The following is a 17,257-nucleotide window of genomic DNA, read 5'->3' as shown; positions in this document are numbered from 1 at the left end:
CGACCAGCTCCCCTCTCGTCCTCTTCTCCATGCTTCTTTCTCTCTCCCTCTCCCTCTCCCTCTCTCTCTCTCTCTCTCTCTCTCTCTTTCTATCTATATATTATCCTTCTCTAAATCTCACCCGTGTCTCTAGACGTCATGTCCCGCCCTGTCCCTGTGTTGCTGCATTTCTTTATATATCTCTCTAGTATGTGGCCACACAATCTTATTTCTAATCATTATCTATTTTAGTTTTAATTTTACATACATTTTGACATGTTTTCTTTACTTTAAGGATGTGTGATTTTTTGTTTAGTAATGAGTCACATATGTTAATGCTCTCTCTTTCTCTCTGCTAGTTATTGATCTGAGTTACTTTAGTTCAAGACTTGCAGGTTGATCAGTAAACAATTGTGGTGGTATTAAAGGCCCTCCGGAGGTTGATAGGCCTGAAGTTCAATTCCAAACCAAACGCCTCTCAATAGAGATTGATTGAGTGATGAAAATTAAGCCACACAAGAGGTGGGACGGGCATGAGAAGCCCTTAAGTGGTAGATGTTTGGAGTGAATGTGCTCTGAACATAGATCGTGAACTCTCAACATAGATCCACTCGTAGACGTGGAGTCACAATAACGTGGTTGAAATATGTTGACCAAACCACACACTAGAAAGTGAAGGGACGACGACGTTTCGGTCCGTCCTGGACCATTCTCAAGTCTATTGTGGGGATGAACACACTCTAACGAGGCACACAATCGACTTGAGAATGGTCCGGGACGGACCGAAACGTCGTCGTCCCTTCATTTTCTAGTGTTTAGCAGATCTCTCACCCTGTCCATGGAGGACAGAAGAAAATGTATATATGCTGGTTAGCATTGTAAATGTGTGGCCACGACTGTGGTAGAAAATAATAATAATAATAAAACTTTCTAGTGTGTGATTTGGTCAACATAGATCCACTTGCTGGCTTAGGCTTCAATAACACTTCCCGCACTTCACCACCTCCTCCGCTAATCTCCCTCACGACACTTGCAGGTGTGGTTCCAGAACCGACGAGCCAAGTACCGCAAGCAGGAGAAGCAGCTGCAGAAGGCCCTGGCGGGGACACCGTCAGTTCTACCCACCTGCAACGGCGCCATGATGAGGAACATGTACCCGACAGCCACGCGTGGATACCAGCCCTACCCGAGCCACAACGCAATATCCACATTCAATACCATGAACCGATACCCACAGGTCAGACGGGTTTAATAAGGTCCGGGGTTAGTGGTAAGGTCAATATAATAAGTGTCAGTCACTATCCTGTGTTAGGGCTCGAAGCTCACTCAATTCATAAATTTGAATTTAAATGCCAAAACTTTATGCATAAATGATCGTAAATATATACATGAGTTAATCAACACACAATTACATTATTTATTTAAGAGAAGGTCCATAATAAGGCCCGATAACGCCCGCACCTAATTGTGCCTAAATGCTATGGTTTGCGGATCTCGACTCTCGTCTTTTCGGACCCCAGTACCCCCCCTGGGGGTAACTAAAGCTCTTGAGGTGTTTTAACAAATTACTACATTCAGACCATTCAACTTAAAAGCTATAAGAGGTTTAGTTCCAGCACCATTTACGTCACAATCGAGTAATTCTTAACGACAGCCTAATGCTGTTAATGTTATATCTTTAGACTGTTCTATATGCAATTCAAGATATTATATTTTAATACTGAGATGGTCATTTCATTGCACTGCAGTTACTTAAAATTTTACAGTAATTGAAAGTTAATATATAACTTGTTACTTTATTATTTCCTTTATCGTTAGATGTAGAATTTATAAGTCTTCAGAGCTTAAATAAATTTAAATAACAAATAATAACAATAATTGTATTATTATTTGTGTTTAAATAAACCCGGAATAGGTTACTGGTGATTATCAAAGTTCAAAGTTATGAGGCGTTGAAGTTTAGAATAATTTAAGATTAAACTTGGATGATAATTGAGTCCTGGTCTCGAGTGATACGAGGTCAAAGTTCGACTTTATCCCAAGAGGCAATATGGAGCCATCAGTAAAGTTAAATTTATGGATTATTAAAAAGCTGTTTCAAATCATTAGGCTTTACCTGTTTAAAATATTATTTAATCCTAAATCATTAGGCTTTACCTGATTAAAATATTATTATTCCTATATCATTAGGATTTACCTGATAAAAATACAGAGTATAAATACCAAGACTATTCAAATCTAAAAATAATATAAATTAAATTATAACGTTCAGCATTCAAGGATTAATAATCTCTAACAAAAACATAAACGCGATAACGAAAAACAAATCGATAATTATCAGAAGCGTCGTTGTATTTTGACGCCAAAATCCCCAATGGACAAAATACAATGTATTATAAACCGCAGCGGCTCGCAAAAATTAATGTTTTCTATGTGTGGATCTTGGGTTAGGTTTGGTTAAGTTAGATTAGGTTCAGTCATCATTTGTGTGACGTTGTTATCCAAGGGCGAGGCTGTCACCCATCCAGTTACCTGAACCACGGCGTCACGCACACTGCCGGCTTAAAAGCATGTGTTAGTTAGCGGCAGAATTACGGGCTCGCCATAGCCCGTGCTACTGGAACTTCTTGTTCTGGGTAGCTGAATCTAAAACAACTTAACGACAGGAGAGGGGGTGTGTAGAGGCAGGCGGGAGGTGTGAAGACATGGGGGTCAGCTATTTAGCGGCTACAGCACCGCACACTCACATATGCAACCCAATTTGTAACCGCAAGCAACATCCCCTTTTCACGGTGCTCAAGCACTTAATGCACTGCACTCTCCCCTTTGCACGCACCAACTCCAGTTACTCTCCAGGAGTTTGTGGGTGTTTGCAACTTAATCGCCTCAGATTCGAACACTTAGAAGTTACAAATGTCTTGTGACTACTAAAACGCTTGGAAATTATATTTTCACAATAATATTTGATGGTATCAAACTGCCGGCCTGTAACATTAAACTTTAATATTGATATTGTGCTAATGAGGAATAGTTAAGATTTGAATAACTTAAGCTTAAAATGAATGATGCCCCTGAAGGTCCTGTGTATAATCCGCTATATTAAGGACACTATTAAAGTATGTTTGAAAATCTTGACATTTTTATTCATTGTTATCAACGTTTTCACTTAGTGTTATCATATCTTTATTTATTTTGGCTATCCATCACAGTGAATATCGTGAAGGACTGAATTAAAAGTTTTATCTTTAGGCTACTCTGATTAGCATCGACCTGAAACTTATATACTGATTCTTTCTCTTATTTGTCAACTTATTAATCTTTCTCTCTATTGTAATAACAATTATAACTCAGTCAAAGGTTCAAGCACTACTTCCATCGTATCAAGAATGGTTCCCAATGCAGTAAATCAAACACCAACCTGGGACCTACATTCTTTTGTGCTTACGTGTGACCATTTCATAACACGTATTCAAAATTCTCTCGTCCACGATAACAAAGAAGGTATATATATTGCGTGATGCTTGCTTAAGCAAAACTACTGAGGATAAGCTTCCCCCCTATAGTGCAACTTTATAATAAATTTAAACTGTCAAAGACATTTTCTTAGGACTGACTACAAAAGATGTTGGCATAATTGATGTCATCGGTGCTTTCCAGTTAAGTTTTTTGTCATATATATTCGTGTGCATCACTATGTTACCTGTGCCTTACACACAGAGATCACACTAACGTGATGCATCAAATGAACAAATCCACAAGGGCAGTGACGAGGATTCGAACCTGCGTCCGGGAGCATCCCAGACACTGCCTTAATCGACTGAGCTACGACAGGGTTAAACCTGTGCCTTAAACCTTTTACCTGTGCCTTTATTTCAAACACTTAAGCGACACAGAGTGATACTATTAGAAATTCCCAAATCTACCATGTGTCGTTATCCGTACGTATCTTACTTAAAGGAAGCTAAAGACATATAAACAAGACAACAATAGAAAAAGATGGAAGGCAAATCTCTGCGACTAACAGACCAACGAGTCAGCAGCACTCATTCTGGTTGGCCTTAGGTTGAGCTGCCGTACGCACAACGCTCTACATCGCAGTAAAACTGCATCAGGGATATCAAACGATGCAATTAACAATGAAACAAGAGCACCGAGGGCAATGCCAGTTATCGCCCCGGTACAAGGTGACTCTCATTTGGGTTCCTCGTTGTCCGGGACAATAACCACTTCAACCTTATCCAGGCTTTCCCAAGCCCACGAGTCGCCCTTTCCCAGGTTTTCCCAAGCCCACGAGTAGCCCTTCCCCAGGTTTTCCCACGCGCATAAGTCGCCCTTCCCCAGGTTTTCCCACGCGCATAAGTCGCCCTTCCCCAGGTTTTCCCAAGCCCACGAGTCGCCCTTCCCCAGGTTTTCCCAAGCCCATGAGTCGCCCTTTCCCAGGTTTTCCCAAGCCCACGAGTCGCCCTTTCCCAGGTTTTCCCAAGCCCACGAGTCACCCTTTCCCAGGTTTCCCCAAGTCCACGAGTCGCCCATTCCCAGGATGCGGCCCACAACAGCCGTATAACTCGCCGGTACCTATTTACTGCTAGGTAGGCAGAGGGATTATTAGTTTTGAAACGTGTCATACATTTTGCCTTGTCTCGGAATCGAACCTTGGATGAATCGATTTTGAGACCCATGTGCTAAAATTAGCTGATCAGTTGGAAATTAATGTTGAAGACCATAGGCTTTTCTGTGTCCTTGATTTTGTACCTACCTACGAACTAATTAAATCTAGTCTTTCGGAACCTCTTAAAAACACCATGTTTGATCTAAATAACACTTTGATATCTATTATTATTATTATTATTATTATTATTATTATTACTATTATCTTTTATTTAACTGTCTTGCTAGTTCATTCGGGTGCTAGACAAACATTCTTAAAGTACTACATTTCTTAACTGCATGATAAATATGTCATGTCCTAAGCTTATTTATTTCATGTTAACACCTCCTTGTTACACAGTTTAGTAACCAGAGAACACTCTGAACGAGCCTAACCCACACACATATGAACATCACTGAAGTTACTACTTGAGAATATACCACTTAATCACCAATGTCTCTATAATCAAATTACTCATTGTATCTTATTGTATATAAATAAACAAAATATATTAAGGCACTAATCAGTAACAGACTAATCCACGTTTTATCAGCTAAGTTAGCCATCTACTATCAGTTAGGTTAGCCATTTATTATCAGCAATGTTAGCTACCAACTATCAGTTGAGTCATCAGCTAAGCCATTAACCATAAGTTAAGTCATCAGCTAAGCCATCAACCATCAGTTAAGTCATCAGCTAAGCCATCAACCATCAGTTAAGTCATCAGCTAAGCCATCAACCATCAGTTAGGTTAGCCACCAACATTAACTAAACCACCAAACTATAAACTAAGCCGCAACCATAAAGCAAGTTAGCCACCAGCCATCTATTAAGTTAGCCACCAACCATCAACTAAGTTAGTCACCAACCATAAACTATGTCAGTTCACAACCATAAACTAAGTTAACCACCAAGCATTTATTAAATTAGCAACTCTCAACTAAGTTTGCAACCAACTCTCAACTAAGTTAGCAATCAACCATCAACGAAGCCACCAAACATCATACCACACATTGCTAACCTTCCTTAATCAAAAATATACTAATAATATTTACAGACCTTATTAACCACTAACCAAGCCCATATTTACAGACGTCACTAACCAAGCCCATATTTACAATGTCACTAATCAAGCCCATATTTACAGACGTTACTAACCAAGCCCATATTTACAATGTCACTAATCAAGCCCATATTTACAGACGTTACTAGGCACTAACCAAGATCATATTTACAGATGTCGTCAAGTTCGTACCCCGGAATGGCACAGCCGTTCAGTATGACGCACCCTACCTCCAACATGGCCGCCATGCGCCAGGATTCTATGAGTAAGTTGCCAAAGTGTTATTTGGCCTCCCCCCGTGCTTATATAGATAGGCTTTCATGCGGTGATAGAAAGTTATGTTAACATCACTAGTTGTCTTCATTATTAAATATTTCTCTCCTGGTTTAATATGTTCTGATAGGATTTGAAGCAGTATTAGTAGGCTAGGCATATATGTGAATGAGTTGGGGTGGATATTAATTGTAGCTGCCTTGGATGAGCCAATAGGCCTTCTGCAGTTTCCTATATTCTAATGTCATTAGAGACACTGGTTAATGATCTCAGCAGGTAACCACAGTTAGGCCTTCTGTTATACAGGATATATATTTTTGCTATGTGCTCCCGTATACCACTAATTTATATAACGATTCTACCAACAGTTGTTTTGGAGTTTCTCTAAAATATCATCATAAATCATTCTTTCGATAATCACTACTGTCCTTCTCTCACTAGTTCCCAAAGCCAGTCTGTCACTCGTGGCCATAAGTAGCCTAACTAATCTTTACCACTGGTGTTTGACCAACAGAAGTCAATCCTTCTATCACCTGCTCCTTCCCACTGCCAGTTTTGTCGTGCTACTGTTGTCATGGTCGTCCTGTCATGGTCATCCTGTCATGAGCTACCATGCTGTATTCCCTTTTCCATCACACTGTCATTCACTATATTTGCAGTCACATATTATGTAGTAATTCCAATGTTAATTTCACACACACACATACATGATCTGAATGAATAGTCCAATAAATGGCTACTAAAATTCAACCCGAGTAAATATAAGGTAATGAAACTAGGCAGTGGAAACAGGCCAGACACAAAGATACCGAATGGGAAAAGTTCTTCATGCAATGACAGAGAAAGATCTAGGAGTTGATATCACACCAAACCTGTCTCCTGAAGCCTACATAACAAGAATAACATCGGTGGCGTATGCGAGGCTGGCTAACATCAGAAGAGTCTTCAGGAACCTGTGTAAGGAATCGTTCAGAACCTTGTACACCACATATGTAAGGCCAATCCTGGAGTATGCGGCCCCAGTATGGAGCCCGTACCTTGTCAAACATAAGAAGAAGTTGGAAAAAGTTCAGAGGTATGCCACTAGACTAGTCCCTGAACTAAGAGGCATGAGTTACGAGGAAAAGCTGCGTGAATCGCTCCTCACTTCGCTGGAAGACAGAAGAGCTCGGGGAGACATGATCATCACATACAAAAATCACAGGGGAATTGACAGGATATATAAGGACGGATTATTTAACTCGGGTATTTAACACAAGGGGACACAGGTGGAAGTTGAATACCCAAATGAGCCACAGAGACATTAGGAAGAACTTTTTCAGTGCCGTAGTAGTTAATAAATGGAATACAATAGAGAGAGATGTGGTGGAGACTGACTCCATACACAGTTTCAAATGTATATATGATAAGAGCTTAATAGGCTCAGGAACCTGAACACCAGTACATTGACAGTTGAGAGGCGGGACCAATGAGTCGAAGCTCAACCCCCCGCAAGCACAACAATAAAACAAGATGAGTACATTGCAAAGTAAAGAAACTAGGTGCTGGTAACAGAACTGGGTCCAGTTAAATCATACCGAGGTGTTTGGAACATACCTCAGTATCTAATTGTTAAGTATGCTAGGCTAGATTGAATTATGATGGGTTGGGCTGAATTATGTTATGCTAAGTTAGGTTGGGTTAGGTCAAGTTGGGGTTGCAGAGGCTATTAGGCTTGTCGTGTTTTGTTAGGTAGGTTCTTATACTATCAAACAGTCGTTGGCGATCTGATTGCCCACGGTAAACACGTGGAATGGTCTTGAACCAGGGGTGGTGGGAGCAACCAGCGTTTAAAGCTTCAAGGGGGGAAATATAGTACTGGAACGTCAGTGGTATAAATGTACCCCACACACTAGCTAGGAGGCGGGCCTCTAATGCTAGATCTCGCTCTCCCTCCACACAACTAGGTAAACACTACTAGGATGGCATACACACATTTACAGGACTCCTTCAGAAACTTGAAAAAGGGTTAATTCAGTTCTATATATCACGTATATCAGACCCATTCTGGAATATGCATCGCCAGCATGACATACATATCTTAATACATGAAAAATGAAGCTGTAGGGTATGTAAAGGTATGTAAAAAAAGAGTATAGTACCAGAGTTGAGACATGAATTACAAGGAACTTCTAAAGGAACTATACCTCACGTCACTATGGAGACATGATCACCCACATTCAAAATACTCAGGGGAAGTGACGGGGGAGACAAGGCTGGATTTGTCTTCTCTTGTTCGTGCTTAAGTGGGTTGAGCACGAACAAGGGGACACAAAGGGAAACTAAGTACCCGAATGAGCCACATGTTAGTAAAAATGTCTTTACTTTCAGTAGTAGTAAATAAATAAAATAAACTTGTAAACTTATACACTTGTAAATTGAAGGTTGAGAGATGTGTTCCAAGAGCTTACGTTCAGCCCTCGCAATCACAACTTAGTGAGAAGAAAACACGCACGCACACTCAAACACGCACGCACGCATGCATGCACACAATCCTAATCCTAGGGTCCTAGGTTCGATCCCCGGTGATGGCAGAAACAAAATGGGCAGTTTCTTTCACCCTGAGGCCCCTGTTACCTAGCAGTAAATAGGTACCTGGGAGTTAAACAACTGTTACGGGCTACTTCCTGGTGTGTGTGTGTGTGTGTGTGTGTGTGTGTGTGTGTGTGTGTGTGTGTGTGTGTGTGTGTGTGTGTGTGTGTGTGTGTGTGTGTGTGTGAAAAAAAAATTAGTTAGCAGTTAGTAACAGTTGAGAGGCGGTCCGAAAGAGCAGAGCTCAACCCCCGCAAGTACAACTAGGTGAATACACACACATGGAATAGAATGGAATGGAATAGAATGGAATGGAATGGAATAATAACAAATGGAATTCATTACGCAGTGATATGGTGGAGGCAGACTCCATACACAGTTTCAAATCTAGATTTGATAGAACCCCCGCAAGCACAACTAGGTGAGTATATACACACACACAATAGTTTCTCATCAAACTTGTTTCGTTAAACTGACATTGTTATTCATTGGCCTAAAACTTGTATAATTCTTACTAAACTATCCTAGTATTTGAAAGTGAAAGAGTTGAGCAAGATAGCGCGAGAGCCGGTACACAGCCTAATCTCCGGAGCCCCTCCCACACACTTCTATGATAATACATTACACATTACACAGTCAGGTTCATGCCACACTAAATTAACTACTTTTTTCACTTAGTCATATGATGCAAAAAATACAAAAAACAATGTTTCCAAGAAATAATAAATTTTCCAGGACCTGAAAAAGTGCAACTGTTTTGCCTAAGTAGAGACGTACCAGCCCAAGCAACCCACTAAACCTATTGATATCAGTGCATAGAAAACGTCAATAAACATTTACTTCACATTTACTAATTCGTCCCCTTTTTAACGCATTGCACGATTTTGTAAAAAAAAAAAAATTAGAGTACAACGTCCTCTCGAAGAGTACATCGCATTTTTTTACGTATTTATATATCCCCAACGGCCAAAATATGATGAACTATAAATCATAGCAGCTCGCAAAATTGACGGACTTCTGTTTTCTGTTGGTGGGTCCATCGCTTAGGTTAGGCTCGGGCAATTTAGAACATCATTTTTGTGACGTTGTGATAACGGAGAGGACGGGCTAGTTTAGCTGCCGCCTCAATGCATACAAGTTCAAGTAAGTTTATAAAAAAATACATCTCAAAGGGGTAAAGTAGCTTAGGCTATTTCTATCCCCTCCCCCCCCCCCACCTAGTTGACCTTGCTGGGTCGAGCATCTGTTCTTAAGCACCGCCTTTCGACTATCATTGGTTCAATAGTGCTTCTTCTCACTCGTTTTTCTTATCATATCTACATTTAAAGGTGTGTATCGAATCGGCTTCGACAACTTGCTCATCTAGTCCGCTCCACTTATTGACGACTCTTAAGACCGAAAAAAGTTCTTTTTGACCTCCCTGTGGCTCATATGTGCTTCCAGTTTCCAATAATATCCTCTCGTTCCTTAATACATTGCTTCTCTATCTACTTTGTCAATCCCCCTAGTATCTTGTACGCCGTTATCAAGTCTGTCTTATTCTTTCTTTCCTCCAGTAAAATGAGGTCCAGTTACCTTAAACTTTCCTCACAGCTCAACCCCCTTGGCTCAGGGACGAGCCTTTTTGCATATTTTGGACTATTTCAAGTATTGTGTTGTGCTTCTTTAGGTAGAGGTTCAATGCTGGGACAGCATACTCAATAATAGGTCTCACAAAGGATTTATACATCGCTCAGAAGGCATCTTTGTCCTGGGCTGTAGGAGATTCGAACCGTGGACCCCACGTGTGTGAGAACGAAGCTCTCGCTACCCATCGTTATTCTGCTGATGTGTGCCTCTGGTGCTAAGTCTCCAGATATGTTCACTTCTAAGTCTCTCTATATTCGTCGTGTGTGCCACATACCATAACAAAAATTAACAGTAAAAAAGTAGACAAAACTATAAACTTAAAGTATATCCAAATATAAATTACATGGAAACGAAATCTGACACTATAGCGTCACAGGAGGCAAATTGTTTATATAATTTCACTTTTTTACAACACGAGCTTCATGCATATTTTTCTACTGGATTTAAAATCAAGCGAGAGATACTGGAGCAGAAGTTTAGAACGAGTGATTTTGCGAGGGTTCGAGTCCTCAGTTCAAATAAGTTTATTGAAGTATAAATAAACACAAAGGGATGAGGTAGCTCAAGCTGTTCTCACCCCGTTGGTTCGACTCCTGGTCGGGGAGAATTGACTACACACCAAACCTAAACTGTTCGACCATCTTCCCAGCAGTAATTGGGTACCTGGTTATTAACAGATTGGTAGGTCGTGTTCCAGGAAAAACTAGTAGGGTAAGGATTACCATGAGCTATGGGAAGGGTAAGGATTACCATGAGCTATGGGAAGGGTAAGGATTACCATGAGCTATGGGAAGGGTAAGGATTACCATGAGCTATGGGAAGGGTAAGGATTACCATGAGCTATGGGAAGGGTAAGGATTATCATGAGCTATGGGAAGGGTAAGGATTACCATGAGCTATGGGAAGGGTAAGGATTACCATGAGCTATGGGAAGGGTAAGGATTACCATGAGCTATGGGAAGGGTAATGATTACCATGAGCTATGGGAAGGGTAAGGATTATCATGAGCTATGGGAAGGGTAAGGATTACCATGAGCTATGGGAAGGGTAAGGATTACCATGAGCTATGGGAAGGGTAAGGATTATCATGAGCTATGGGAAGGGTAAGGATTACCATGAGCTATGGGAAGGGTAAGGATTACCATGAGCTATGGGAAGGGTAAGGATTATCATGAGCTATGGGAAGGGTAAGGATTACCATGAGCTATGGGAAGGGAAAGTTCTCAACCTGCTAACAGGAGTCAGGAGACGTCTACTCCTGTACCCACCTGTGAAAAAACGTGTATTTTCCTGATACAAAAATAAAATAAATCATTAGGCTCCATATTAAGAAGTGTCATCGATGATTCGAACTCGGACCAGACAAATACGAGGTCCTCATTCTAACATACAGGGCAAGATGCTCACAATAAAAGTCTCAGAAATAACTACTTGCTTCTAGTACCACGACGCCATCAGATGGCAAACGACCCCTTCGTGACGTCTATGACAGTATCAACAACAGCGGAGGCAATAACATTTCAATCACTTGGATCATCGGGGAATTGAACTCGGGCCAGCTTGCTGCATTGATGATGATCGATGGTCCCATATTTTTCAGGTTCGAGTTCGAATCCTTAATGGTTCAACTGAATGTAATGCAAATACACACACACACAGTTGATTGACAGTTGAGAGGCGGGACCAAAGAGCTAAAACTCAACCTCCGCAAGCACAACTAGGTGAGTACACGCACACACACGCACACATATTGGTCTCCCTAGCCAATGGCGAGTCTGTCAGCGTGATCACCTATCCAGTTACTGGCCAGACCCAATGGTGCTGAACCTTATACATCTATCTTAATAAACGTACAGAGGCATATAATGCTTTAAGAGAGAGCTTTGTCTTGCAAATATAAATCTATCAAACTACGGAACATTCTCGAAGTCATTGTCCATAAACTCGCACAATTCAATATGAGTATTGTTTGTGGTATCCAGGATGTTTATTGCTTTGCTGATTGTGTTGGCGAACCCCACTACCACCGACTATATTATTTCCAAGTTTGTGTTGTGGCAAACTGAATGCTGGACCACTATTGATTACTCAAACATATGACAAACAACAGGGAAAATTTAAATTCCCATTCTTTTCCACCAGCTATTTTTCGAGAACAAACACACACACAACAGGAGCTGGAAAGAGAAAAGGTCAAATCAAGTCCACGAGGAAACAAATAACCGCTCAACGGTCACTCCCATCAACCCCCCCCCCCCCCTCCCACCCCAATCTGACCCAATCCCCCTCCCCAATCTGACCCCCATCCCTAGGCTCCCCTCCCACAGTAACCTGTCAAACCAGGCTCCGCCCCCCGCCGTGTTGCCATGACAACCACCTAAGCCCCGCCCGCTTTCCTATCACCGGGATGGCGTGGGACTCCGCCTCCAGGCTGGTCCAGCTAGCCGACGGGTGTGGTTGCAAAGTCTATCCTCCTTCACTGTGCTGCTGCAACTCTCCATGACCAATGATACTGACATTAGCTTCCTGCTACACTATATCCAGGACAATAATCCAGCTGAGAGAAATGTAACAGAAATGGGTGACGGGACAACACCCATCGATCGATATGGATTTCGCTCGAGATTTCGTTTCTGCCCGAAATGCTACGCGTGTTAGTGGCTTTACAAAAATGTAAAAACATCAATACTATATACCCTCATAAATCCAATCTATCTTCTTGTATATAAATAAATTAATTAATAAATTTCTCCGGTGACCGCTAAAATTCTCGTTTTTTCAGACTTTTGTGCAAAAAAAGCTAAACGGAAAAGCCGTAGGCGATCATATTTTGATGATAAGTTATGAAGCGATCATGTAACAAAGAAAAAATTAAAGAAGAAAATTTTTGCAGAAAATATGAGTTAAAGTAAATCATTATTTGGAAGTTTGTTCCCAAGAACAGCTCTTGTGTTACGCGCGAGAGTAACAACTGGTTACATTTAATAATAAGAATTGAAATCATAATAATTAACAATAATAATAATAATATTTAAAATATTAATAAAAATTATAATCAAATACCAATAAAATGTAACAATAATAAAAACAATAAAAAAATGACAACTGACAATACTTAAAATAATAACTATCAATATAAAAATTGGCAATAATAAAATTGATAATACTAATAAAAAAACATTAATAAAAATATAATTAACGTAATAATAAAAATGAACAATACCAAAAGTAATTAACAAGATTAATAAAAAATAATTACCAGTGATAAAAATAATTACAATAATAAAAATTAGTGTTACTATTGATAATAATAAATGTTACTGGTAATTATCAATACCACAAATAATCAATAATAATAATTAATACAAATAATAATTATCAATTCAAATATTAATTAACTCAACGATTATAATAAAAATTAGAAATACAAACAAAATTAATATAATAGTAAACAACGATATTAATAATAATAACAATAATGTAATTAACAATAATATAATTAACAATAATAATAATAATAATAATGAGCAATTAACAATAATAATGATTTACAACCTTATTCGTTAATAAATATAAGAAGGTATAATATTTAAAGCAAAAAAATAATCAGATTAATTATACTGAGACTAATGACACAATTACTCCAGCACTGCCCACAAAACTCACAGAATTAACCACTTAACAATGGACCCGTTAACTACCCAACTCGGGCAGGCCAATTATCCTGCTGACACCACATGGTCATATAACTGATAGGAGCCACAAGATTTTTCATATCTACCTATCCTTAACCAACCTTACCTAACCCCAATCTATCTAACCTAACCCCAATCAACCCTAACCTAACTCAAACCTACCTAACATAGTCTAACCAAAACCTACCTAATTTAACTTAACCTAGCCTAACCTAATCTAAACGACCCTAGCTATACCCAACCTAACCTATCGCTATATATATAAATATATGTAACGGTTTTGATATTCAGAAAACAAGCTTCGAAGAAACGCCTGTGGACAATTTGAATATACCCCGTAATAATCACTTAAGAAATGATACCCAATCAACTTCTCAAATCTCCTTATTCAACCGTAGAAGTAAATTATAATCAAATATTTATATGCAACAAAACATTCGCACGTGAATGATTTCAGGTTCAATCAGGTGCGAAGGATGACAATGCAGGTTCAATCAGGTGCGAATGACCGCAATTAGGGTTCAGTCAAATGCGAATGATAGCATTCATGTCTGATACTCATTCATTCGTATGAGTATCAACACAGGACAGAACACGAAACAATGGATATAAATTGGATAAGTTTAGATTTAGGAAAGACTTGGGTAAATACTGGTTCAGTAACAGGGTTGTTGATTTGTGGAACCAATTGCCGCGTAACATTGTGGAGGTGGGGTCCCTCGATTGTTTCAAGCACGGGTTGGACAAGTATATGAGTGGGATTGGGTGGTTATAGAATAGGAGCTGCTTCGTATGGGCCAATAGGCCTTCTGCAGTTACCTTTGTTCTTATGTTCTTATGTTCTTATGTCCAGTCAGGTGTGAAGCATTGCATTTAAAGATAATATTCAGAGGAAACGTTTGGCGTGCCTGTAGCTAAAGTGGTATTCTGGATTTTTAACGAGTGTCCAATAACAATTGATGAGAAGAATGAGTATAGTGGGAATGGGTATGAGCATTGTGAGTATGAGTATAAGGAGTATAAACATAGTGGGCAAGAAGAGAGAGGTTATGAGTGAGCATAGTGGGCATGAGGAGAGAGGGTATGAGTGAGCATTGTGGTTATGAGTATAGCGGGTATGAGGAGAGAGGGTATAAGTATAATAGGTATAAGCATAGTGGGCATGAAGAGAATATGAGTATAGTTATGCAAAGTCTTGTGGTTCTCAGGTCTGGCTGATGCTGCGTGCGCATGAACGCCTTCACTACCACAATGAACGAACACACGCATTCCTGCTGCCACGGCCCAAACATCAGCTCATACACAGATTAATTAATAAAAACATGAGAATAAAGGAGGCATCATAAGACGTATTGACCCATACGAAGCAGCTCCTATTTATATCCACCCAAACTCATTCATATTTATGTCTATCCTACGGTTAAAACAATGAAATGATCCCAAGTCTATTATGTTACCTGGTAATCTGTTCCATAAGTCAACAACCTTATTTTCAAACCATAATTTACCCAGGTCTTTTTTAATCGATAATTAACCAAATTTTATCAACTGTTTCGTGTTCTATTTTGCTTTTATATATTTAATATTAGCCTTGTAATATGCTTCCCTTCATTTATTCATGTCCTGTTTTGTTCTTCGCCTTTCTATAGAATGTAATTAAGCTTTAAGCTTTCTTCACAATGGAGGTTTCTAATCCCAGGGATTAATTTTCGGATTTTAATTTTTAATTGTCATTTTTATCTGCATATTTCTGACGAATTTATGTTCATACTATAGTATTGGGCCTAAAGCTGAATTTCATAATCCAAATGGATTATGCATTTGGCCTAAAGCTGAATTTCATAATCCAAATGGATTATGCATTTGGCCTAATTAAGGCAAAATAAAGCTCAAGAATACCATTACCTGTCTTATCGCTAACTCTGATTGTTATCAATCCTAGTAGCCTATTTGCCTATACTGTACTATTTGTCTACAGTGTCCTGTTTTCATTATTCTCCTTGTTCTATAGAAGAAAAATGTTTATGGAAGATAAGGTAGTCAATCATTTGCAGCAATCTTTTCTGTGATTCTCACGTCCAGTCACAGATACATTAGGTTAACTTCCCTTACTTTAGTTTAGATCAAAGACAGCACCGTTAAGTTAGGCTTGCAAGCAAGTAGCATATAACATCGTTTTAACAAACCAGAGTTCACACAAAAAAATCGTTAGTACTCTTAACGATTAACGAAGTGACAATAAATTATTCCTTAATTTTGGTATAGATTTCATCTCACTGTGAGAAAATCAGTAGGAGCCATGAGAAGGATTCGAACCTATGCTCTGGGTACTCCTAAGCACACGACTTAGACTACGACATGGTCAAAAGCAATGCAACCTGGGATTCAACTGAATCCGCTAGGGTTCCTGAGGCTAACACTGAAGCCTAGCGAGTTTCATACATATCCCCTATACATTCTGGCGTGTATTCCAGGAATCCTACCTCCTATACGCTTCTCTTCAAATTCACAAAGAAATCACATTAACAAATAACATTTCTTTCTGCTTTGGAATAGAAGTGCAGGTGGAAGAATTCTTAGATTACAAGTCAGAGTGTATGGGGGCAATGTATGAAACCCTGGTTAGGCTACAGTACAAACCTCAGGAACCCTAGAGGATTCAGCTGAATCCCAGGTTACGTTGCTTTTGACCATGTCGTAGTGTCGTTGCCTAAGGCATGTGTTTGGTACACAGAGCGTAGGTTCGAAGCTTCCATGTGGCTCCTACTGATTTACTCATTGATACATCACCTTAATGTGATTTCTTTGTACACCTCACTATGTCCTACAGTTAGATACAAGCGCGACTTGTGATATGGTGAAGTTATAATTGTTACCGCTTAGAATAATTTCAAAAATGCTTATTTATATATAAGGACTTAATTCTGGTAGTAGTGTAGTTGTGTTATGACCCGTGTGTGTGTTCTGACCCCAGCAGGTATGGCGACGGAGGACGACTGGTACAAGAAGGGGCTGGCCTCGCCCTGCTTCTCGGGGCTGCAGACGGCCGCCGACGAGGACTGGTACAAGAAGTCCCTCACAGCGCTCTCCATGAACACCACGCACCACCCAAACTTGTCGGCGCCCATGCTTCAGTACCAAACCTAGACGTCCATCTGCGGTCCCTGGCGGCCGCTGGGAGTCCCGCCCACCAGTCATCATCAGCTGCAGCCGCCGCCGCCGCCGCCTACCCGTCCTACTACTCCAGCTATTATCACTACTACTACGGGTATTCGGCCGGCGAGGCGCTGCAGGGACCTTCCACTGCCGCCAACACTGAGCATGGGTTGCGCCACGCCTCCAACCACACTTCAGCTTCGGCTGTAACTTCAGCGACCGCCCCCGCTTACGGCCACCCCT

The 17,257-nt window shown here is 40.1% G+C and overlaps 1 protein-coding gene across 1 annotated transcript in view; it reads left to right on the top strand.

Moving 5' to 3' along the window:
* LOC123746913 (homeobox protein unc-42) overlaps positions 1–17,022 on the top strand; it is a 64,838-nt gene extending 47,816 nt beyond the window's left edge. The window contains exons 3-5 of the mRNA XM_069319520.1: positions 1,016–1,216; positions 5,865–5,955; positions 16,833–17,022. Of these exons, the coding sequence (XP_069175621.1) occupies positions 1,016–1,216; positions 5,865–5,955; positions 16,833–17,005 (465 nt within the window). The 3' untranslated portion in view covers positions 17,006–17,022. The remainder of the gene's footprint in view (positions 1–1,015; positions 1,217–5,864; positions 5,956–16,832) is intronic.
* Positions 17,023–17,257: the final 235 nt, after the last annotated feature.

Source organism: Procambarus clarkii, chromosome 93, assembly GCF_040958095.1.
Source record: "Procambarus clarkii isolate CNS0578487 chromosome 93, FALCON_Pclarkii_2.0, whole genome shotgun sequence".
NCBI classification, from domain to species: domain Eukaryota; kingdom Metazoa; phylum Arthropoda; class Malacostraca; order Decapoda; family Cambaridae; genus Procambarus; species Procambarus clarkii.
The sequence above is the reverse complement of the archived record's forward strand: the minus strand, read 5'-3'. Positions and strand labels throughout refer to the sequence as shown.